The sequence below is a fragment of the Elephas maximus genome, chromosome X (assembly GCF_024166365.1).
Source record: "Elephas maximus indicus isolate mEleMax1 chromosome X, mEleMax1 primary haplotype, whole genome shotgun sequence".
NCBI lineage: Eukaryota > Metazoa > Chordata > Mammalia > Proboscidea > Elephantidae > Elephas > Elephas maximus.
In genome coordinates this window covers 20,826,248-20,851,809 of record NC_064846.1, presented here as the reverse complement: position 1 = coordinate 20,851,809, position 25,562 = coordinate 20,826,248, and the positions used below count along the sequence as shown (strand labels likewise).

The window sequence follows — 25,562 nt, the reverse complement described above, 5'->3', positions numbered from 1 at the left end:
AGAGGAGCTGCTCCACCCTTAGAGAAGTGCACACAGGGGTCTGAAGAGGTTTCATGAAGACCGTCGAGTTTCTGCTCTTGTCTGTGGTAGGAGAGCCACAAAAACCCGCTCATCAACCCTCTCCATCTCAGGACTTAAACCCCCTCCCCTCCACTAGCGCACTGTGCCCCCATTGGCTAGACAGTGATGGGGCGGGCCCAAGCGCATGCGCCCTGTAAGGCGGGAATTGAGAGGGGTGGGGCACGAGCGGGCTCTTCAGGCTGCGGCCGGCCTTGGCTGCCGCTTGTGTGAGGGTCGCTGATTGGTGGTTGGGCCGTGCGGAGGCTGAGGCGGAGAAGGGGGAGTGGCCTCTGAGCGGCTGCTGTGAGGAGAGAGCTACGGGCGACTAGAGGCGTTGACAGAAGCAGGCCTCGTGTCTAGTGCTGCACGGTGCCTAGGCCGGCGCGACGACAGAATCATGCTCCGGCTTATTTCCAGGGCTCTGGCCTTCTTCTGTAGGAGGGAGGACTCCTTGCAGGAGGAGAGGATGCAGCAGCTAAAGCTCTTGGAAGGCACGTACTGCGTGTACCGCATCCTCCCCCCACAACTCCTATTCTCCCTCTCTCCCCTAACCCTCATCTCTGTCAGGGGCCTAAGCGCCCCACCCCTGTTCCGGCCCTAGAGACTTAGAAGGGCAGCGCCATCTTGTGATTGGGGAGGGGGCAAAGGGCGTGGCGCCATCTTATGGTGGTGGTGATGAGGCATCCTTAGTCCCTGCGTCCCCAAGAGCTGGTCCTGTATCGACCTACGCCTCAAACTTTCCTGCCCAAAGTGACTATGGTGTCAGTAAAGAAATCCCCGGCGATCTGTATCCTTCGCCAGCATTTCCCCCAGATGGCTTTGCACCTTGCTGTGTGCAGATACCAAGCGGTCATGAACTTATTTCCTGGAATAGTGAATCTCCCTGATTTGAGGGTGAATTTGATTTTGTTTCTGAAATTAGCTTATCTTTTGAAGCCAAATGGAGGAGTCATATCTGTCACGTGACCTTGTTTAATTTACTCACTTTTGCATTCTGCAACCTGTCGTAAAGCACATGCTAAGTGAGTACTTGTGGAAGCATGCAATTAGTTGGTGGGAGTTAGTCAAAAGGTGAAAAGGTTTTTTTCAGGTAGATTTCATGCCTTCTCTGAACTTCAATAATATCTAATGTCTGTTGAGTGCTTGTATGTGCCATTAAGATGCCATTTAACCCAAAAAACCCAATGAGTGAAGTAGCAGTATTACAAGTTCATTTTGCAGCACTATCATGGATTGAATTATGTCCCCCCAAAAAAGTGTGTATCAACTTGGTTAGGCCATGATTCCCAGTATTGTGTGGTTGTCCTCCATTTTGTGATTTTCCTGTGTTATAAATCATAATCTCTGCCTGCGGTTAAAAGGATTAGGGTGGGAATGTAACATCACTCTTACTCAGGTCACCAAAGGGAGTTTCCCGGGGGTGTAGTCTGCACCAGCTTTTATCTCTCAAGAGATAAAAGGAAAGGGAAGCAAGCAGAGAGTTGGGGACCTCACACCACCAAGAAAGCAGTGCCGGGAGCAGAGCACTTCCTTTGGACTTGGGGTCCCTGTGCAGAGAAGCTCCTAGTCTGGGGGAAGATTGATGAGAAGGCAGACAAAGAGAGAAAACGTTCTCCTGGAGCTGACACCTTGAATTTGGACTTTTAGCCTACTTACTGTGAGAAAACAAACTTTTTGTTAAAGCCACCCACTTGTGGTATTTCTGTTATAGCAGCACTAGATGACTAAGACAAGCACAGTCAGGGAGACACAGACAGTGAGCGAGGGCACAAAGCTGGAATGTGGCAGATCAGAATTCACACCCAGGCAATCAGGCCCAGCATTCACATTCCTAACCTCTGTGCTCCCCAGCCTCTGGAGGCAGTTACTTCCAGGACAGTCATAGTGTCTTCAGGATGGTACTTAGGAAAAGGTGCCTCTTTGGTCAACACTATTCCCTCAGCACTGTCTTCCGGTGCTTGAGTTTGAGTTAGAACCCCTCCTGAGGTGGCCGAATCTTAGTATGCCTGCCTTAAAAGCCTGCTCTCTAGTTTATAGATGGAATATCTCACTCTAGAGTCCACTAATTGGCCCTACTCTTACCAATGGGGCCACATGGTACAGTCGTGGACAGGTTTTCATGTGGTCGAGTGGCAGTTGTCTTCCTTGTCACTTCCACATTCTTCTATGGTACGATTTCAGCTAACAAATTTGGTCTTTTTTTTTTCATTCTGTCGGGATTTTCTTGGCTTCTCATTCTGTAATCTAGTGTAATCAAGATTTCTCCCAGTCAACCTGTTAATTCACCCGTGTCTCTGGGGAGGTGGCTGTGTTGTTGAGGTTCATAGTGTGGGCTCTGCAGGCAGACTGCCTGGGTTTGGATCCCAAACTATTGCTTATCAGCAGCTGCCCTAGCTCAGAAAACAAAACAAAATTCCAAGTGATTCAGATGTACTTTTGGGCTAGACTTAAATCCCCAAATCTCTTTTAGTGCTTTGCCTGGTGAGATGTTTACAAATCTCTAGATGCTGCTGCTCTTGGTGATAATAATGACATTATATAACAATAATGGATGCTTAAAGACTCTACAAATACAATAACATTTAAGCTCAAATCTGTGTGAGGCAGTCACAGTTTTAAGCAGTTTACATGGATGTGTCAGTTAATACAACACCTTATTAAACCAAAAACCAAACCCATTGCCATCGAGTTGATTCGGACTCATAGCGACCCTAAAGGACAGAGTAGAACTGCCCCATAGGATTTCCAAGGAGTGCCTGGTGGATTCGAACTGCTGACCTTTTGGTTAGCAGCTGTAGCTCTTAACCACTATGCACCAGGGTTTCCAAAACAATCCTATTAGACAGACATTATTATTGTCCTGGTATCACAGAGAACAAGAGGGCCAGGGAGGTTAAGAAATGTGCCCGGGTCACACAGATGGTAAATGGAGGAGCTGTGGTTCAAACTCAGGCAGTCTGGCTCCAGACTCAACGCCCATTGCCTGTGGCATATAGCCTCCATACCATACAGAGAAAAAGTGGAACTGGGTTTTTGCTTTTAAGATTAATTAATGTAAACTTTTGTTTATCCATTTCATAGGTGACACCAAGTTGAAAACTGTGCAGGGAGTCGTGACAAGGTTCTGTGATGATTATGGCTTGATTAACGAGTTAATCTACTTTACTAATGAGGTTGTGACTGGCAATGTGCTTCTGAAAGTTGGACAAAAAGTTACTGCACTTGTGGAAGAAGATGAAACATCTCAGGGATTGAAAGCAATCAAAGTAAGATTTGCAAGAGTTTGGGGACAGTCATGCTTCTGTTTATTCAACCTCTCTGATGTGACCTGGTACAGTGAATGTAGAGTGGAATTTGAAGTCCCATTTACCTGATTGTGTGGGATTTTTCACCTTATCTTTTAGTGGTTTCTGTTCATAAAAGCATAAATTTTATATCTATTCTTCAGCATTTAAAAAATCTGGTTAACAATGATAATTATTGGGCTGTATACTAACATTTTTTTTTTTATACTAACATAGTGGTTAAGGGCTACGGCTGCTAACCAAAAGGTGGGCAGTTCGAATCCACCAGGTGCTCCTTGAAAACCGTATGGGATAGTTCTACTCTGTACTATAGGGTCGCTATGAGTTGGAATTGACTCGACGGCAAGGAGTTTGGTTTGGGTTTTGGTTATACTTTCCTGAGGAGCCCTGGTGGCACTATGGTTAAGTGTTCGGCTGCTAATCAAAAGACCAGCAGTTTGAATCCACCAGCTGCTCCTTGGAAACCCTACGGGGCAGTTCTACTCTGCCTGTATGGTCGGCATGAGTCGGAATCGACTAGACAGCAATGGCAATGGGTATACGTTCCTTTTTTTTTTTTAACCTAAATAACAGATTTCTGTAGTATGCATTTGTAGAAGTGGAATTGCTAGGTGAAAGGACATGCATTTTAAACATTTGTAAGAACACTTTTATTAAGGTATAATTTACATGTGTTGCCATTTTAAGGGTATTGTTGAATAACATTTTTAGTAAATTTACAAAGTTGTGCAACCATCACCTTGCTCCAAGTTTTTACTGTTTTAATGGGTATCATCAAATAATTCTTCAACTCCATTGTACTAATTTACAGTCTCAGGAGCATGTAGTGAGACTGCCTGTTTGCCAGTATTGACAAAGATGGAGATATCAGTCTCTCAAATCTGAGAAGTGAAAAGCAGTCTCATCATTTCATTTTGCATTTCTTTAAGTGTTAATGAGGACAACGTTTGTTTTCTTAGCATTATTTACATATTAGGGGCATTGGAGGGATTTGTATATTAAGAAAATTATAGCTTTCTTAGGAAAATTATATGAATGTTTTGCAAATATTTCCTCCAAGACTGTCTTTTGACTTTGTTTTATGGAGTTTAATTTTTATATACTGTAATGTGTCAGTCTTGTCCATGTTGCTTTGTAAGAATTCTTTTATTGCACTTCATAATTTACACAAATATTCACTTAGATTTTCCTCCAAAAAATATTTTTTCACATCTAACTGGTTGTCAGGATTCTAAGGCAACTAGTTTTTTAATCATCCTGTTTTGTACGGAAACAATTTAGATGTAGATACTGAGAGAAGAATGCAGATATTATTTTGCTAATGACTACCTTGTTGTCCCCATACCTTTAACTGAATAATCCTCTTTTTCCCTACTGAGTTGAAATGCCACATCTATCACAAACTACATTTCCACAGTCATCTAAAACTGTCGGGACATCCTATTGTGTTCATTTGGTTGTGCTGTCTTACCCTGGTGGTATGAACAAATGCTTTGGATTACTGAAACAATGTTTGGTAGCCTACTTCCCCTGTCAAAACTTCTGATTTTTTTTTTTTTGTTCGTTTTGTTCTTTTTTTAATTTTCCTGTCCGTTCCCACATGTTTAATCCCTCCATTCACAACAACAACAAATCCTGTTGGGATTTTTTATCAGGAAGACATTGAGTTTATAGATTTAATTTAGGGAACACTGACATATTGATAATAGTCTCCCCAACAAAGCATGTCTCTTCTCTCATGTGCTTCTAAACAGTTTTATAGTTTCTTCAAATAAATTCTATACATTTTCTGCTAAGCTTATTTCTAAGATTTTATACATATTTTTGCTCCATTGTCAGTATGTATTTTTTTAAAGAATTTTTATTGTGCTTTAAGTGAAAGTTTACAAATCAAGTCAGTCTCTCACACAAAAACCCATATACACCTTGCTACACACTCCCAATTACTCTCCCCCTAATGAGACAGCCTGCTCTCTCCCTCCACTCTCTATTTTCGTGTCCTTTTCGCCAGCTTCTAACCCCCTCCACCCTCTTATCTCCCCTCCAGGCAGGAGATGCCAACATAGTCTCAAGTGTCTACCTGATCCAAGAAGTTCACTCCTCACCAGCATCCCTCTCCAACCCATTGTCCAGTCCAATCCCTGTCTGAAGAGCTGGCTTTGGGAGTGGTTCCTGTCCTGGGGCAACAGAAGGTCTGGGGCCCATGACCACCGGGGTCCTTCCAGTCTCAGTCAGACCATTAAGTCTGTTCTTATGAGAATTTGGGGTCTGCATCCCACTGCTCTCCTGCTCCCTCGGGGGTTCTCTGTTGTGTTCCCTGTCAGGGCAGTCATCGATTGTAGCCGGGCACCATCTAGTTCTTCTGGTCTCAGGCTGATGTAGTGGCTGGTTCATGTGGCCCTTTCTGTCTCTTGGGCTCATAATTACCTTGTGTCCTTGGTGTTCTTCATTCTACTTTGATGCAGGTGGGTTGAGACCAATTGATGCATCTTAGATGGCTGCTTGCTAGCATTTAAGACCCCAGATGCCACTCTTCAAAGTGGGATACAGAATGTTTTCTTAATAGATTTTACTATGCCAATTGACTTAGATGTCCCCTGAAACCATGGTCCCCAGACCCCCACCCCTGCTATGCTGGCCTTTGAAGCATTCAGTTTATTCAGGAAACTTCTTTGCTTTTGGTTTAGTCCAGTTGTGCTGACCTCCCCTGTACTGTGTGTTGTCTTTCCCTTCACCTAAAGTAGTTCTTATCTACTATCTAATCAGTGAATACCCCTCTCTCACCCTCCCTCCCTCCCCACTCTCATAACCACAAAAGAATGTTTTCTTCTCAGTTTAAACTATTTCTCAAGTTCTTATGATAGTGGTCTTATACAATATTTGTCCTTTGCAACTGACTAATTTCACTCAGCATAATGCCTTCCAGGTTCCTCCATGTTATGAAATGTTTCACAGATTCCTCACTGTTCTTTATTGATGCATAGTATTCCATTGTGTGAATATACCGTAATTTATTTATCCATTCATCCGTTGATGGGCACCTTGGTTGCTTCCATCTTTTTGCTACTGTAAACAGTGCTACAATAAACATGGGTGTGCATATATCTGTTCATGTAAAGGCTCTTATTTCTCTAGGATATATTCCAAGGAGTGGGATTGCTGGATCGTATGGTAGTTCTATTTCTAGCTTTTTAAGGAAGCGCCAAATCGACTTCCAAAGTGGTTGTACCACTTGACATTCCCACCAGCAGTGTGGAAGTGTTCCAATCTCTCCATAGACTCTCCAACATTTATTCTTTTGTGTTTTTTGGATTAATGCCAGCCTCGTTGGAGTGAGATGAAATCTCATTGTAGTTTTGATCTGCATTTCTCTAATGGGTAATGATCGTGAACATTTCCTCATATATCTGTTAGCAACCTGAATGTCTTCTTTAGTGAAGTGTCTATTCATATCTTTTGCCCCTTTTTTAATTGGGTTATTTGTCTTTTTGCAGTTGAGTTTTTGCAGTATCATGTAGATTTTAGAGATCAGGTGCTGATCAGAAATGTCATAGCTAAAAACTTTTTCCCAGTCTGTAGGTAATCTTTTTACTCTTTTAGTGAAGCCTTTGGATGAGCATAAGTGTTTGATTTTTAGGAGTTCCCAATTTAGTTTTTCTTCTACGTTCTTTATAATGTTTTCTATACTGTTTATGCCATGTATTAGGGCTCCTAACGTTGTCTCTATTTTTTCTTCCGTGATCTTTATTGTTTTAGATTTTATATTTAGGTCTTTGATCCATTTTGAGTTAGTTTTTGTGCATGGAGTGAGGTGTGGGTCTTGTTTCACTTTTTTGCAGATGGATATCCAGTTATGCCAGCACCATTTGTTAAAAAGACTGTCTTTTCCCCATTTAACTGTTTTTGTCAATATGTATTTTATTTAAATTATTTATTAAACTTTTTAAAGTGAACTTTGAATTTTAAAATAATTTTAAATCATTAAAAATACCAACATATTTTTACTTTTTTTTCAATTAATATTTTCTTCTTATGTAGTATACCTTCTCCTCACTTACCGACTGTCTCTTTATCTGAAATTTCACATATATGACAAGAGTAAAAAAATCTATTATCTATTTTGTGCATCAGTGAAGTACATTTGGCACTAACGAATGCTGTGGTGCGAGGTGAGAGTAACACTGGCTGTAATGGTTAAGGTTGTGTGTCAACTTGGCTGGGCCATGATTCTCATTGGTTTGGCAGTTATGTCATAATGTACTTTGGCAGTTATGTAATGATATAATTTGGCAGTTGTATAATGATGTAATTTGAAAGTTATATAATGATGTAGTCATCTTCCATTTTGTGATCTGATGTGGTCATCCTCCATTTTTGCATAACACTGATGTAGCATAATAACCTGGTCTTTGGAACCTAACCATGTCAATAAGGGAGGAGAGGGTGTACTGATTTTTGTTACATAATTTGCTAGATGGCAAACTTCCTGAATACTTCTTGCTGCATGTTTTACTGGTTGAGGTGTACTGTATTATCATTCTTTAGAAAGCAACTGTCAAATGAATACTTGATATCAACTTTAGTTATGAAAAAGTTTAAATACACATAAAAATCATATGTAAATCAAACTCTGTTGTTAGGTGCTGTTGAGTCGGTTCCGACTTATAGCGACCCTATGTACAACAGAACAAAACACTGCCCAGTCTTGCACCATCCTCACAATCATTGCTATGCTTGAGACCATCGTTGCAGCCACTGTGTCCTTCTATCTCCTTGAGGGGCTTCCTCTTTTTCGCTGATCCTCTACTTTTCCAGGCATTATGTCCTTCTCCACGAACTGGTCCCTCCTGGTATCATGTCCAAAGTAAGTGAGACGAAGTCTCGCCATCCTTGTTTCCAGGGAGCATTCTGGCTGTACTTCTTCCAAGACAGATTCGTTCATTCTTCTGGCAGTCCATGGCATATTCAGTATTCTTCACCGACACCAAAACTGAAGGGCATCAATTCTTCTTCAGTCTTCCTTATTCATTGTCTAGCTTTCACATACAAATCAAACTCTAGGAGGATATAAAATGAAAAGTAAAAAAATCTTCCTTCATGCCATCCATCACAACTTTCATTTCTCAGGCATGCGTGGTACTTTTCATGGTTTCTATTTTTAGTTCTTCTCGTGGGCACCTGAATAATGTGTATAATATGCTTGTGACTTTTCTTGACTTAACAGTATTGGCCACTATTTGTTGACTTTGCATCAGGAAAGATGTGGGATTTGGCTCAATTGTGTTACTCACTTCTCTTTTCTATCAAGATTATATTAATTTATGCAAACACATACAGAAACATATTCTTTTTAGTTCTTATATATCACTTTGGAAACTTCAACAAAGAGTTAATTACTTGATATGTATAATAAGAAATTCTATGATTTCAGGATCTTCAAAGGGGATCTTAGCATCTAGAAAATACAGTATGTCTATTCAACACTGACTGGCCCTTTCAGACAAAATCTCTTCAATTCTTAAGACTCTCATCAAGTTCAAGGCATGCCATCAATTTAATAATAGAAATTTAAAATACAGCTTATGGTTGTCATCTTGATTTTCGAAGTGTTAAAATGGGAAAAAACGGGGATCTCAAAATACAAGACTGGTTATAGCCCTTATCGGGTTCATGTTTTTTTGGAATGCATGATACTGACAGTGGCTTTGAAATATCCGTGTTAGTTATGGTAAAAAAGTACTCCTCTGTACTACATTTCTGGGTTTTAAAAATCAAGGATGATGAATTTTTAAAATATTTTTCAATACTCTCAAGATCTTCGTACAGTTTTTTCCCTTTCAGCCATTCCATATGGAGAAAAATATGAATCTTTTTCCTAATAGTAAGCCATTCTTACTTTATGGGAATGATCCCCCTTTGGTTTTGGTTATGGTGTATAATTCTTGTAATATACTGCTGGATTTCTTTGTTTACTTTTTATTTAAGACTTTTACGTTTTCATAGATGGAATTGATCTATAGTTGTCTCTTTCTATGCTAATTTTATCAAAATTTGGAGTCACTATAATGCTGGCTGTATGTAAAAAATTTGGAGCTTTCATTTGTTTTTTATATTTACATACACTTTAACATCAGAATTGTATATTCCATGAAGGTTATGTATAAGTCATCTATCAAGCCATCATCAAGCCATCTTAGTCCTGGTACTCCTTGGGAAGTGAGGTTGGGCAGATGGAGAAGCTTTTCACTTCTGCAGTGGTTAAGATTGTGTGTCAGCTTGGCTGGGTCACGATTCTCAGTGTTTTGGCAGTTGTGTAATGTTGTGATCACTTCCCTCTTGAAATTTGATATGTGATCATCCCCATGATGGAATCTGCTGAGTGGTACTGGTGGGGGCGGGGCCTGTGGCAGGTCACCGCCCCCTTGGCCTTCATCTCTCCTCCATTGCCAACTTCCTTCCTTTTTGGCTTGTTGGGGATCCTGCAGCTGCTTCTTGTTGTCTGACCTCCGGTTCTTGGGACTTCAGCTAGCAGCTTACCTTCCAATTTGGGGAATCATTGATCTTTATAGCCTGTGAGCAAGAGTCATGCCCCCCAACCTGCCGATCTTGGGTTCAGCAGTCCCTGCAGGTATGTGATTGGGAGAAGTTTTTTTGTGGTCTTGCCTGCTGATCTTGGGATTCGTCAACCTTCACAGCCTGCTAGTGGGAGCCCTGCACTCTGACCTGCTGATCTTGGATTTGCCAGCCTCTGTGGCTGTGTGAATCAGGAGAGGCCTCTATCCTGATCTACAGACTTGGGATGTTCCAGCCTTTATAATCGTGTGAGCTGTTTCCTTGATATAAATTTCTGTGTATGTATCTTTATATGCGTTACTGGTTTTGCTTCTCTAGAGAACCCAGCCTAAGACAACTTCCTTCCAAAGCTAGTAGTTTGCTATTTTTTTCTTGTTAATTTTAACAGTGAAACCTGCAAATCTACCTATGTCTTCATCTGTCCTTCCTCCTCTCATCCTGTTAGAATGGAGAAGTGTCCGTCCTCCTAAGGCCAACCCTCTGCACCTGTGTTTTAGATCCCATTATCCTTGCCTTCTCAGAACCCTTTCTCACACTACTGAGTGTCCCCTCTCTTTCTAGCTCTGTCAGCTGTCCTTTAAGGGCCAATATCCATCAGCCCTTTGTCATTGTTGTCATTAGGTGCTGTCAAGTCGGTTCCACTCCTAGTCACCCTATGTACAACAGAACAAAATACTGCCTGGTCCTGCGCCATCAGTCTTCTTTATTCATTGTCCAGCTTTCACATGCATATGATGCGATTGAAAATACCATGGTTTGGGTCAGGGGAACCTTAGTCCTCAAAGTGACATCTTTGCTTTTGCAAAGAGTTCTTTTGCAGCAGATTTGCCCAATGCAGTATGTCGTTTGATTTTTTGACTACTGCTTCCATGGGTGTTGATTGTGGATCCAAGTAAAATGAAATCCTTGACAACTTCAGTCTTTTCGCCATTTACCATGATGTTGTTCATCGGTCCAGTTGTGAGGATTTTTGTTTTCTTTATATTGAGGTGCAATCCATACTGAAGGCTGTGGTCTTTGATCTTCATTAGTAAGTGCTTCAAGTTCTCTTCACTTTCAGCAAGCAAGGTTGTATCATCTGCATATCGCAGGTTGTTAATAAGTCTTCCTCCAATCCTGCTGCCCTGTTCTTCTTCATATAGTCCAGCTTCTCTGATGTACAGGTTCCTTATCAGCACAATTAAGTGTACTGGAATTCTCATTCTTTGTAATCTTACCCATAATTTGTTATGGTAAACACAGTTAAATGCCTTTGCATAGTCAATAAAACACAGGTAAACATCTTTCTGGTATTGTCTGCTTTGAGCCAAAATCCTTCTGACATCAGCAATGATATCCCTTATTCCATGACCTCTTCTGGATCTGACTTGAATTTCTGGTGGTTCCCTGTTGATATACTGCTGCAGCCGCTTTTGAATGATCTTCAGCAAAATTTTACTTGTGTGTGTTCAATAATTTCCACATTCTGTTGGATCACCTTTCTTTGTAATGGGCACAAATGTGGATATCTTCTAGTTGGTTGGCCAGGTAGCGGTCTTCCAGATTTCTTGGCATAGACAAGTGCGCACTTCCAGTGCAGCATCCGTTTGTTGAAACATCTCAATTTTTATCCTGTCAATTCCTGGAGCCTTGTTTTTTGACAATGCCTTCAGTGCAGCTTGGAGTTTTTAGTTCAGTACCATCGGTTCTTGACCATATGCTATCTCCTGAAATGGTTGAACATCAACCAATTCTTTTTGGCACAGTGACTCTGAATATTCCTTCCATCTTCTTTTGATGCATCCTGTGTTGTTTAATATTTTCTCTTTAGAATCCTTCAGTATTGTAACTCGTGGCTTGAATTTTCTCTTGAGTTATTTCAGCTTGAGAAATGCCGAGCGTCTTCTTCCCTTTTGGTTTTCTAACTCTAGGTCTTTGCACATTTCATTATAATACTTTCCTTTGTATTCCCTAGCCACCCTTTGAAATCTTCTCTTCGTCTCTTTTACTTCATTTCTTCCTTTCGCTTTAGCTACTCTGCATTCAAGAGCAAGTTTCGGAGTCTCTTCTGACATCCATTTTGGTCTTTTCTTTCCTGTGTTTTTAATTACCTCTTGCTTTCTTCATATATGACGTCCTTGATGCCATTCCACAGCTCATTGGTTCTTTGGTCATTAGTGTGTTGTTGTTGTTAGGTGCCGTCGAGTCAGTTCCGACCCATAGTGACCCTGTGTACTACAGAATGAAACACTGCCTGGTCCTCCCCCATGCTCACAATCGTTGTAATGAGTCAAATGTTTTCTTGAAATGGTCTCTAAATTCAGGTGGGGTATAGTCAAGGTCATATTTTGGCTCTCATGGACTTTTTCCTCATTTTCTTCAGCTCGAACTTGAACTTGATGAGCAATTGATGGTCTGTTCCATAGTTAGCCCTTGGCCTTATTCTGATATTGAGCTTTGCCATTGTCTCTTTCCACAGATGTAGTGGATTTGATTCCTGTGTATTACATCTGTCGAGGCCCACATGTATAGTTGCTGTTTATGTTGTTGAAAAAAGGTATTTGCAATGAAGTTGTTGGTCTTGCAAAATTCTATCATGTGATATCTGGCATTGTTTCTGTCACCAAGGCCATATTTTCCAACGACTGTTCCTTCTTTGTTTCCAACTTTTGCATTCCAATCAGCTGTAATTATCCAAGCATCTTGACTGCATGTTTGATCAATTTTAGACTGCAGAAGTTGGTAAATATGTTCAATTTCTTCATCTTTGGCCCTAATGGTTGGTGAGTAAATTTGAATAATAGTCGTATTAAGTGGTCTTGCTTGTAGGTGTGTGGATGTTACCGTATCGCTGACAGCATTGTACTTCCACATCTTCAAGATCAAGGATAGATCTTGATATGTTCTTTTTGATGATGAATGTGATGCCATTCCTTTTTAATTTGTCATTCCCAGCATAGTATATCATATGATTGTCCAATTCAAAATGGCCAATACCAGTCCACTTCAGCTCAGTAATGCCTAGGATATCAAACTTCATGCATTCCATTTTTGATGACTTCTAATTTTCCTAGATGTATACTTTGTACATTCCAGGTTCCGATTATTAATGGATGGTTGCAGCTGTTTCTTCACATTTTGAGTTATCACACATCAGCAAATGAAGGTCCCGAAAGCTTTACTCCATCCATGTCATTAAGGTCAACTGTACTTTGAGGAGGCAGCTCTTCCCCAGTCATCTTTTGAGTGCCTTCTAACCTGAGGGGCTCATCTTCCAGCACTATATCAGACAACATTCCACTGCTGTTCATAAGGTTTTCACTGGCTAATTTTTTCATAAATAGCCTGCCAGGTCCTTCTTCCTAATCTGTCTTAGTCTGGAAGCTCAGCTGAAACCTGTCCACCATGGGTAACCTGCTGGTATTTGCAATACCAGTGGCATAGCTTCCAGCATCACAGGAAATTAGCACTTTAAACATGGCCAAATCTTAGCTCACAAAAAATAAGCTGCGTCTCTCTCTTTTTTTTTCTTCTAGGCAACTTTTCTAATCTTGGCATTGTTTTTGTTTGTTGTGCTTTAAGTGAAAGTTTGTATAACAATGTGTATACAAAAATTTATATACACATTGTTATGTGACCCAAGTTGCTCTCCCTATAATGTGACAGCACAGTCCTCCTTTCCACCTTGTATTTCCCATGTCCATTCAACCAGCTCCTGTCCCTTTCTGCCTTCTCATCTCACCTCCAGACAGGAGCTGCCTATTTAGTCTCATGTATCTACTTCAGTTAAGCACAGTCTTCACAAGTATCATTTTGTCTTATAATCCAGTCTAACCTTTGTCTGAAGAGTTGGCTTCAGGAATGGTTTTAGTTTTTGGCTAACAGAGAGTCTGGGGGCCATGTCTTCTGGGGTCCCTCCAGTCTCAGTCAAACTATTAAGTCTGCTCCTTTTACTAGAATTTGAGTTCTGCACCCCACTTTTCTCCTCCTCCGTCAGGGACTCTCTGTTGTGTTCCCTGTCAGGGTGGTCATTAGTGGTAGTCAAGAATCATCTAGTTCTTCTAGTCTGAGGGTGATGGAGTCTCTGGTTTATGTGGCCCTTTCTGTCTCTTGGGCTTATATTTTCCTTGTGTCTTTGGTGTTCTTTATTCTCCTTTGCTCCAGGTGGGTTGAGACCAATTGATGCACCTTAGATGGCCACTTGCTAGCTTTTAAGACCCCAGATGCCACTCACCAAAGTGGGATGCAGAACATTTTGTTAATAAACTGTGTCATGCCAGTTGAACTAGATGTCCCCTGAAACCTTGGTTCCCAGACCCCTGCCCCTGCTACTCTTTCCCTCGAAGTGTTTGGTTGTATTCAGGAAACTTCTTAGCTTTTGGTTTAGTCCAGTTATGCTGACTTCCCCTGTATTGTGTGTTGTCCTTCCCTTCACTTAAAATAAGTCTTGTCTACTGTTGGAAACCCTGGTGGCGTAGTGGTAAGTGTTACGGCTGCTAACCAAGAGGTCAGCAGTTCGAATCCACCAGGTGCTCTTTGGAAACTATGGGGCAGTTCTACTCTGTCCTATAGGGTCACTATGAGTCGGAATCGGCTTGACAACAGTGGATTTTTTTTTATCTAGTAAGTGAATACCCCTTTCCCTCCCTCCCCACCACTGAAGAATGTTTTCTTCTGCGTTTAAACCTTTTCTTGAGTTCTTGTAATAGTGGTCTCATACAATATTTGTCCTTTTGGAACTGACTAATTTCATTCAGCATAATACTTTCCAGATTCATCCATGTTAAGAGATGTCTCGTGGATTCGTCATTGTTCTTTATCGCTGGGTAGTATTCCATTGTATGAATATACCATAATTTGTTTATCCATTCATCCATTGATGGGCACCTGGGCTGTTTCCATCTTTTTGCTATTGTAAACAGTGCTGCAGTGAACATGGGTGTGCATATATCTATTTGTGTGAGGGCTCTCATTTCTCTAGGATATATTCCAAGGAGTGGGATTGCTGGATTATATGGTACTTCTATTTCTACCTTTTTAAGGAAGTGTAGATGATTCTCTCAATGTCTTTTGCTGGGGGTGGGCAGGCCCAGAAATGAGGCTGAAGGGAAAATAAGGTCAAGGGAGGTTTATTTATCTCTTTTCTTAAAAGATAGGAGATTATAGGGTATGTTTTATGTTGATTCATTAGATATAGAAAAAATTGTTAATGTAGAAGGAAAAAAGCAATAATTGTAGGCGCTAAGTCCTCATAGAAGCAAGAGGTAATTGTGTGTCCACAGTGTGTGTGTGTGGGGTGGGGGGGACTGGCCATGGTTGGGTAAGGGCTTCCAATAAACAAAAGTTTTAGATGCCTCCTTAGTGTAGATAAAATAAAACCATGATTTGACTTGGCTTTTATAGAGCCTGCCCCAGTTTGAAGCCATTTTTTCAACTTTATCTCATGATTCTGTCTCCCCAGGTGTCCCAAGCTTGAATCTTATAGTTATCCTCCCTATTCTATTACCTTGACTTGTTTTTTTTTTCCTCCCTTGTCATCTACCTGCCCTGTCCCCAGTCCACCCCCATTTACCAGGTAAAATCTTTCTTTTCTTTCACAGCCCAGGTCAAATCTCACTTCTTCCACAAAACTGCCATATATTCTCCCAGTCTGAATGTTGCTTCTTCCTGGGAATTCCCAGAAGCCAATTTTTGAACTTTTTTTCATATAATTTCTCTTAACTTGCTTTGAATGCATTAATTTTGCCTTTTACCCCATTTGATTGTGAATTCCTGGACAGCAGGAACCGTATATCTTTTATCTTTGAATCAAATACTATCAGTGCATTTAACTCAATGAGTACACAAAGAATGTTTTTAGCTGCATTTGAAAAATATATGAAGCTCAGGTATTATTTTTACCATCAACTCATGTTTGTGATGTATTTTTCAGTTGAAGTATATTCACAACTGTTTATTATAGTTGTGTAAACCTTTTGTAGAATCCCAGTACTTAAAGCACTCGGCTGCTAACCAAAAAGTCAGCGGTTCGAACTCACCAACCACTCCATGGGAGAAAGATGTGGCAGTCTGCTTCTGTAAAGATTTACAGCCTTGGAAACCCTATGGGCAGCTCTACTCTGTCTTATAGGGTCACTATGAGTCAGGATCGACTCACTGGCAGTGGGTTTTAAACCCTTTATTGAACAACAACAATTTAAGCTGACATTTCCCATTTTAAAACTTTTGGTATGTTTGAAATAACTTTTTTTTTTTTTTAATCTTGTAGGTGGATGCTGTCTCTGATAATTGTGATGATGATGGATCATCAGACTCTGGTCCCAGAGTTTTATTTGGTTGTGTTACCTCTGTATTGGAAGGTGATGGCTTCGTTAACCACACAACTTACTTCTCTCTAGACGTTGTTTGTAAAGGTACAGTTCACATTTTTTTTTTAATTTAAATTAGGCTTTTCCAATCAAAAAAATTTCTAGATTAGATTTTGCGATGATTGCAGACATCATTTCAAGGGTCAAATTTGGAATTTGCCTAAATTGTTGAGAGAATTTCATACTAGAACTACTTCTCCTGCGGTAGCCCTCACTAGGAGACGTTTCGTCAAGATGGAAAAGACTTAAACGTGTTTGTAGCGCTAGAGGGATTTATCGAAGGTGCAGAAGAGAGCAGGAAGGACTGATGGAACAAGGTCACTGAGGAGTAAAGACAGGATGGGATCCAAAGCACAGGTGGAGTGACTTACTGTTGCAGAATTAATGGAAGTAAATTCATTAATTCTCCAAAGACCTCTCCAGGATGAAAAAAAAAAATTTTTTGGAGGGGAGTGGATTAAAAAAAAAAAAGTGCTGCACTCCCAATAAGTTATACTTAAAATTGTCAGGGCTCCCAATCAGTTATACTTAAAATTGTCAGCATAGCTGCTGTTAATTTGGTTATGAAACCCAGTGAAAATGGCAGAAAACAATCCCAATTTAAAAAATAATAGGAATCTAAAAGTAGAAAAAAGGAAACATTGCTTTACAAATTTTTTTTGTCCCACATAATTGGGAGCGAATATATGCTGTTCCCTTGTTGATGTTCAACAGGTATTTGAGTATTTCACACGGTTTCAAGTATTGTTTTCATAACATTTGCATTCTAATGGGGTGGACTACAAACAACCCACAAGCAAACAAAAAAAAATAGTTAGGAATTGTTTTCTGCTAGTTTTCTTTTAGTTGGCAGTTCAAATGCACCAGCCACTCCTTGAAAACCCTATGGGGCAGTTCTGCTCTGATGTATAGGGTTGCTGTGAGTCATCATGGACTGGTCAGCAACAGGTTAGAGGTGGGGGAATGGGAAGGAGGGGAAAAGGGAAGTTTTGCTTAGGGGGCATTGAGTTTATGTTAATGGTGGTGGAGTTGTTTGGAAACAGATAGTGAGAATGGTTTTACAATTTGAAGAATGTAATCAATCTTACTGAGTTATACACGTAGAAATTGTTGAATTGGCGTATGTTTTGTTGTGTACATTTTTAACACAATAAAAAAACTGGGGGTGGGCTAGGTTGGGGTTTACTATAGATAGGAGATTAGGGAAGGCTCCTCTGAGGGGGTGACATTTGAGCTAAGACATGAAGGATAAGGAGCCACCTAGGGAAAATGTTCCAGGGCAGAGAAGAATGAATGTAAAAGTCCTGAGGTAGAAAAAGGTCTTGGCATGTTCTAGAAATAAAAAGGAAGATGGAATGGCCAGAGTGTGGTGAGTATGAGTGGTATGACTTGAATGAGGGATAGTATGAGATTGTCAATGTCAGCAGGATCCAGTTAAGTATATAACTTAAACTGTTAGATTTAATCCTAAGAATTTTCTGAGGTAACCTTGTTGTGGTCAGTTTCAATAAGGTGGTAGAGATGAAAAACACAATTGTAGTAAGTTGAGGAATGAGTGGAAGGTAAACATGCAGATTGTGTGTGATGGGAGTGTGAGAGACAGAGGGGATGAGCATGTGTGTTCGTGTTTGCACAACATGAACATGTTTATGTCAGTTTATGTCAGTAGGAAGTGGGCTAACTGGTACTTCGGGGCCCATGACCCCATTTGGTTTCGCCTGCCTCACAGGATAGTGGTGATTATCAGCCCCATTTTGCAGGCAAAATTTGAGGTCTTAGGTCCAAGAGACTCATGGGAAATGCCTAACATCAGTGATGGGTCTACAAATGTTTTTTATATGTAAATAAACAATAAATCTTTAACCATTTTGGTGAAGGATGCTAAAGTGGAATTAACCATTTAATCTAAATGTGGTGATAGTGGGGGCTCTACAGTCAAAGTATACAATATTACTATTTCTTTGCCCTTTATCTTTTAGGGTAAGCAGTAGTACAGTCCTGTAACATCCTGCATTTCCTTGTGTAACAAGTGTGACCTGAGTGAGAAGCCTGGGGTCACAAATAAGGTTATTTCTTTACTTTTTATAATAAACTGGCTTGAATATCTATTTGAAAGATTAAAAGGGCATCCTGTGTAGCCTTTTGAGACTTTCCCCTATTCCTTAAATTGCCCAAAAGTCCAGTGTCTTACTTAATCCAGAGGTGGCTGCCCTGTTTCAATATGCTCTTTGACCAGTGAATTCTCTGAAGGGTAAAGGGCTCTGCTGTTCAGTTGCTGATATTCTTGTGGTTGGATTTAGACAGTGAGAAGCACAAGCAGAAGACTGCGGGGTAGGAAGGGAGAGGTTGGGATATTTATTCCTCTAGCTATCTTAACTGCCAGGCTGCAAGTTGGCAGTGTCTTTATTCTTCTACCAAAGGCCATAGCTTCTGTAGGGCAGCCCTCTCCTACAGCTACAGCTATATCTGGGTGGCCATATATCTATTGTCTAACCCTGGGCATTTTTGAAACTAAAAGGAGGTGTTGCAATTAATTAAAATCAAATCAATTTTTGGAATATTTATATGTTGACTGACAGATTGGTTTCATTGTTGGACCTTTAAAATAGTATTATTCATGAATTTTTTCAAATAAAATTATTTATAAAAATGAATGTATCTGTGCACAGTAATAGATATTAAGAAAAAAATTGAGTGTTTCATAAAATTGAGATCGAGTTGCAAATTCATAGGTCTCCTTAATTTCCTCCCATTCTGTTATGGAATATAAATGTATCCAATTGAAAATACGAGCTACCTTAAAAGAGTCATACCTCAAGTTGAGACGTTCCCAGATGCAGTCCTCTGATTTCAAAATTATATATTGTACAGAATTTGAACTCTTACGGTTCAGTATGTTCACTACCTCCATTGCTTTTCTAGGGATAGATTTTAACATTTTCTTCTTTGCATTAGGACTAATCTCTGTACTTTATGACAGGACATCTGAGTTGCTATTTCCCACAAATATTTCATGTAAAACTAACCTAAAGTATTCCAAATTTCCCAATGATTCTGCTGATTTGGTGGCCTGGCAAAATCTTGCCTGTTGTAGGTTGTGGCATGGGCCATGGCACAACCAACTGGTCTGCCAAGTGAGTGGCTGGGGGCAGCAGCATCTGATACTCGTACTACTGCCATTCGAGACTGGTTGGAGTTAGATGTTCCTAGCCACTCATATCTGAGGGCACTTTGTTTTATCACCAAGCACCCTGCATGTGGTCATTGAAGATGAAGTATTAGTTACCTTGTGTTTGGAAAGTGTTTGGAAAAGAGAGGCAGATTGTTTCTGATTGTATTTCTGATTTAACTACATATTAGAGAGAACTCTGTTAACTGCAACTGGAATTATAAAGTACAGGTCTACCATTGTAGCCTAACTTTTTGTCTTTTTATTATGAAAGTTTTCAAATATACAGCAAATTTGAAATAATTTTACAGTTAACAACTGTGTAACTACCACCTGGACTTTGCTATTAACATTTTATTATACTTGTTTTATCTCATATCTAGGAATTCATGGGTGGTAAGATGGTTAAGTGTTCGGCTGCTAACTGAAAGGTTGACAGTCAAGTCCACCCAGAGGTACCCTGGAAGAAAGGCCTGGAGATCTATTCCAAATGATCACAGCCATTGACAACCCTAAGGAGCACAGTTCTACTCTGACACACATGGGGTTGGTGACAACTGGTTTGATTTTGTTTTTTAATCTGATATCTATCCATGTATTTATCATTCCATCCATCCACCAGACCACCTTGTATTTTTTGATGCATTTGAAAGTAAATACAGACACACAGTTTCCTCTAAATACTTCAGCATGCTTATCACTAACTCAAGTTCAGTATTTGTTTACAGTTAGTTTTTCTTCTGAATTTCTTTGAGTTTTGACAAATGCATGTACCTGTGTAACCTAAAATTACCCTCATGTCCTTCCCCAGTCAATCCCTGTCTCCTCCAAACCCCAGGAAAACAGTGTTCTGATTTCTTTTTCTTGCTGTAGAGTTTATTTGCCTGTTATAGAAGTTTATATAATGGAATCAGACATAGGGACTCTTTCGTCTAAGACCTTTTTCACTCTGAAGAATGTTTTTAGATTTATCCATGGTGTGTATGTCTGTAGTTCATTCCATTATATAAATATCACAGTTAGTTTCTCAATTCTCCTGTTGAAGGTCACCTTGGCTCTTACCAGCTTTTGGCTATTATGAATAATGCTGCTAAGAACATTCTTGTATAAATGTTCCTGCGGACCTATGATTTTGTTTGTCATAGCTAAATGCGCAGGACTAGGACTGAAACCACCGAGTCATAGTTCAAGGAAATACATAAATATAATTACTCCCAGCGGCAATGTTTGATAGTTCCAGTTGCTCCAAATCCTCCCTGGTACTTTTGCATCCTGTGACTTACTTTTATTGTGAAAATCTGTAACTATTTGTTTATGAACTATAAAATGTAAGATATATATATATATATATATATATATATATATATATATCTTAGAGTCCATTACCTGTCCAAAAAACCTGGACAAATTGTTTTATTCTTATTGTAGCAGTATTTCCTACTGCTACTGCTACCATTTCAAGATCTATTCTGAAGTGTACATCACTGTCAGTGATAGGATAATGTCCGTACACCTGTATGGAGGACCAGGTAATACGGCTATTCTCCAAATTTACGCACCAACCGGTAATGCCAAAGATGAAGAAAATGAAGTATTTTGCCAACTTCTGTAGTCTGAAATTGATCAACCATGCAATTAAGATGCATTGATAATTACTGGCAATTGGAATGTGAAAGTTGGAAGCAAAGAAGAAGGACTGGTAGTTGGAAAATACGGCCTTGGTGATAGAAACGCGTGATAGAATTTTGCAAGACCAATGACGTATTCATTGCAAATACCTTTTTTCAACAATATAAATGAAGACTATACATGTGAACCTCACCAGTTGTAATACACAGGAACCAATTGATTACATCTGTAGAAAGAGACAATGGAAAACCTCAATATGTCAGAACAAGGCAAAGGACCAACTGAGGAACAGACCATCAATTGCTCATGTGCAAGTTCAAGTTGAAGCTGAAGAGAATTAAAACAAGTCCATGAGAGGCAAAGTACAATCTTGAGTATATCCCGCCTAAAATTAGAGACCATCTCAATAAATTTGATGCATTGAACATTAATGACTGAAGACCAGATGAGTTGTGGGATGACCTCAAAGACATCATACATGAAGAAAGCAAAAGGTCATTAAAAAGACAGGAAAGAAAAAAAAGACCAAAATGGATGTCAGAAGAAACTCTGAAACTTACCTTTGAATGTAGAGTAGCTAAAGAGAACGGAAGAAATGATGAAGTGAAATAGCTGAAAAGAAGAATTCAAAGGGCAGCTTGAAAAGACAAAGTATTATAATGACATGTGCAAAGACCTGGAGTTAGAAGACCAAAAGGAAAGAACACGCTTGGCAGTTCTCAAGCGGAAATAACTGAAGAAAAAATTAAAGCCTCGAGTTGCAATATGGAAGGATTCTATGGGCAAAATACTGAATGATGCAGGAAGCATCAAAAGAAGATGGAAGGAATATACAAAGTCACTATACCAAAAAGAATTGGTTGACATTCAACCATTTCAGGAGTTAGCATATGATCAAGAATAGAAATGGTATAGAAGGAAGAGCTCCAAGCTGCAAAAGAAGGTATTGGTGAAAAACAAGGCTCCAGGAATTGACAAAATACCAGTTGAGATGTTTCAACAAATGGATGCAGTGCTGGAGGTGCTCACTCACCTATGCCAAGAAATTTGGAAGACAGCTACCTGGCCAACCGACTGGAAGAGATCCATATTATGCCTATTCCCAAGAAAGGTGATCCCACTGAATGCAGAAATTATCAAACAATATCTTTGCTGATTTCAGATGGATCCTGGCTAGAGCAGAGAATACCACAAAGAATTACCTGTGTTTTATTGACTATGCAAAGGTATTCAACTGTGTAGATCATAAAAAATTATGGATAACATTGTGAAGAATGGGAACTTCAGAACACTTAATTGTGCTCATGAGGAATCTGTACATAGATCAAGAGGCAGTTGTTCAGATAGAACAAGGGAATCATGCATGGTTTAAAATCAGGAGATTTGTGTGTTAGGGTTGTTTCTTTTCACCAAGTGTATTCAATCTGTATGCTGGGCAAATAACTCAAGAAGCTAGACTATATGAAGAAGAATGTGGCATCAGGGTTGGGGGAAGACTCATTAAGAACCTTTCTTATGGAGATGACACAACCTTGCTTGCTGAAAGTGAAGAGGACTTGAAGCACTTACTAATGAAGATCGAAGACCACAGCCTTCAGTATGGATTGCACCTCAACTTAAAAAAACAAAAATCCTCACAACTGGATCAATAAGCAACATCATGATAAATGGAGAAAAGATTGAAGTTGTCAAGGATTTCATTATACTTGGATCCACAATCAACCCCCATGGAAGCAGCAGTTAAGAAATCAAAAGACGTATTGCATTGGACATTTCTGCTGCAAAATACGTCTTTAAAGTCTTAAAAAGCAAAAATGTCACTTTGAGGACTAAGGTGCACCTGACCCAAGCCATGGTATTTTCAATTGCTTCATATGCATGGACAATGAATAATCAAGATTGAAGAAGAATTGATGCCTTTGAATTGTGTTGGCGAAGACTATTGACTATACCGTGGACTGCCAGAAAAATGAAGAAATCCGTAGGAAGAAATACAGCCAGAATGCTCCTTAGAAGCAAGGATGGCGAGATGTTGTCCACGAACTTTGGACATATCATCAGGAGGGACAAGTCCCTGAAAAAGGACATCATGCTTGGTAGAGGGTTACCAAAAGAGAGGAAGACCCTCAACAAGATGGATTGACACAGTTGCTGCAGCAATGGGCTCAAGCATAGCAATGAACATGAGGATGGTGCGGGGCAGGGCAGTGTTTTATTCTGTTGTACATAGGGTCACCATGAGTTGGAACCAACTCGAAGGCAGCTAACAACAACAACACTGCTACCACCAGTAGTGGTCAATGTTTATTTGGTGCTGATTGTGTGCCAGGCACTATTCAAGGAGTTTTACATGTATTGATTAATTTCCATGCAACTCTATGTTGTATTATTATGCTTCTCGTTCTGTAGATGGAGAAACTGAGGCACAGAGAGGGTTAAGCACCTTGACCAAGGTTGCAAATTTAGTAAATGGCAATATCAAGATTTGAACTAAGGTAGCCAGGTTTGAACTTTTTCTCTTACCTATGTGCTTTACTGCCTTTCCAGAAGGAGTTGTGAATGTGACCAATGGTTTTATAAATCCTGTGCCCCACATAAAGGTTGGCCTGTGAATGCACAGTTGACACTTTTCCAGCTTTGACTTTGTTAAATCAGCAGACAAGAATCAATGGCTAAAAGAGTATAAACTTTCTTTTTGACACGAAAATTTACAGGGTACCTGTTTAAAAATGTTCAAAATATACCTTTGATATGGAAACTATTTTAGTGTACTACAACTTCAGAGGAACTTGTAAAGTTTACCGTTACCAAAAAATATGAGATAATTACAATTCGATTTTTCTCCATGGCTGTTTTAGGTTTTGAGCCTTATGAGGGTGACTGGATAGAAGCTGAGTTTTCCATCCAGCCAGACACGTGGAGCAGAAAGGCAATCTCGGTGAAGCCCCTGAGACATAAGCACGTGTATGAGGTAGTTCGTTTGCATGTTGCGCCTGTACTTTGTTTCTGCTAAACCTTCCACTAGTGATAATTTCTGCTGCTCAGGATGCTATTGGGTGTGTTGGAAACCTAGAAAAGTAAAAGAAAATACATTCTTTGCCAAAGAGGAGCCTATTTTCTTATTGAAAATGCTGTACTGCTGAAAGGAAGTTACTAGAGAATAATACGGGATATAATAAAGATTTAAATGAGTTTATTTGGGAAGTATTAAGTTCTGAGAACAACAAGAAAATTAAAAAATCATGTGCTGGATAATTGTTGGGAAAGAATGAATGGAGTGAGATGTGAACTTGCTAGTAAAATCTGGGTATTATTTGGATAGTGGAGACTGAAAAGGAGTTGGAAATTCAGTTTGCACAAAGGTGCAGATGGAGGAATGAACTTGGAATGTGACAGAGGAAGTAGGGGAAAAATGAAGGTCAACTTACCACCACATCAACCCCTTTCATTCTCTCAATCAGAAATATAGCGGTTAATATAGAGGCTAATAAACATTTTGTATAATATTTAGAGCAGTGATCCGTCCTGAGATTCTGATTTAATTGGTCTGAAATGGGGTCTGGGCATGAATATTTTTACAAAGCACTCCTGGTGTTTCAAAAGTGCTAGTCAGATTAGGAATCACTGATTTGGAGTGAACTACAGTTTAGAGCCAGAGAGACAGTGTATGCTTTTAAATAAACATTTTCATTTATTATATTTACAGGTCCGCATTACTAGCCTCTGTGGAAGAAATGGGGTGATAGATGATAATATCTTTTTCACCTTGGATTCTCTGAAACTTCCTGATGGATACGTACCTCAAGTATCTGACATCGTCAATGCAGTTGTAGTGGCGCACGCTCACTCAACCTATAATTGGAGAGCACTTTCTATGACCTTAGTGAAACGGTTGTAATAAGAGAACATTGTTATTCTCTGTATTATTTTGTGGGCAGTTAAAGGGCCCGGTTTTAATGAGGTTTGAAAAAATTAGTGTAATAAACTTCAAGAGTTATTTTAAATGCAACTTTTCAAATCCAGATGGAGTGTATCTTCTGGAGAGTGTTCAACAATTTTCATGATTGATTAAAGAGATTTTTATGTTAATCCTTTGTAACAATATCATATTCATGCTTTTCTTTCTTTAGTAGATCTGTCCATTTAAAAAATTAATCTACATTCTTTTTTCCTTCACTTTTTAATTTTTTTAGAACATATTTTGCATCATAGGTTTTTATTTTAGTATTCCAAGTTTGCCTTACAGATCCAGTGTGACCTCCCAACCATCTAGTAGTTAGTTAGTTCCCCAATTTATGGGTATGTAGTTGAACTTTATGGGTATGTTTTTGTTTTTTTTTTTTATTAGACAAAGATGCGCCTCACCCAAGCCATAGTGTTTTCAATTGCCTTATATGCATGTGAAAGCAGGACATTGAATAAGGAAGACAGAAGAAGGATTGTTGTTAGGTGCCATCAAATGGATTCCCACTCATAGTG

General features: G+C 39.6%; 1 protein-coding gene across 1 annotated transcript; it reads left to right on the top strand.

Moving 5' to 3' along the window:
• Window positions 1–205: 205 nt before the first annotated feature.
• CT55 (cancer/testis antigen 55) lies at window positions 206–24,981 on the top strand. Its single transcript, XM_049873037.1, has 5 exons — window positions 206–287; window positions 3,142–3,326; window positions 16,186–16,330; window positions 23,942–24,054; window positions 24,790–24,981. Exons 1-5 carry the CDS (start codon window positions 206–208, stop codon window positions 24,979–24,981), a joined length of 717 nt encoding a protein of 238 aa, XP_049728994.1.
• The last annotated feature ends 581 nt before the right edge of the window (window positions 24,982–25,562 follow it).

Bases quoted from the DNA above. Each gene is read 5' to 3' on its own strand.
- CT55 (XM_049873037.1), top strand. From the start codon at position 206: ATGCGCCCTGTAAGGCGGGAATTGAGAGGGGTGGGGCACGAGCGGGCT. The intron at 3,327-16,185 runs GTAAGATTTGCA...TTAATCTTGTAG, and splicing joins AGGGATTGAAAGCAATCAAA to GTGGATGCTGTCTCTGATAA. The intron at 24,055-24,789 runs GTAGTTCGTTTG...TTATATTTACAG, and splicing joins GACATAAGCACGTGTATGAG to GTCCGCATTACTAGCCTCTG.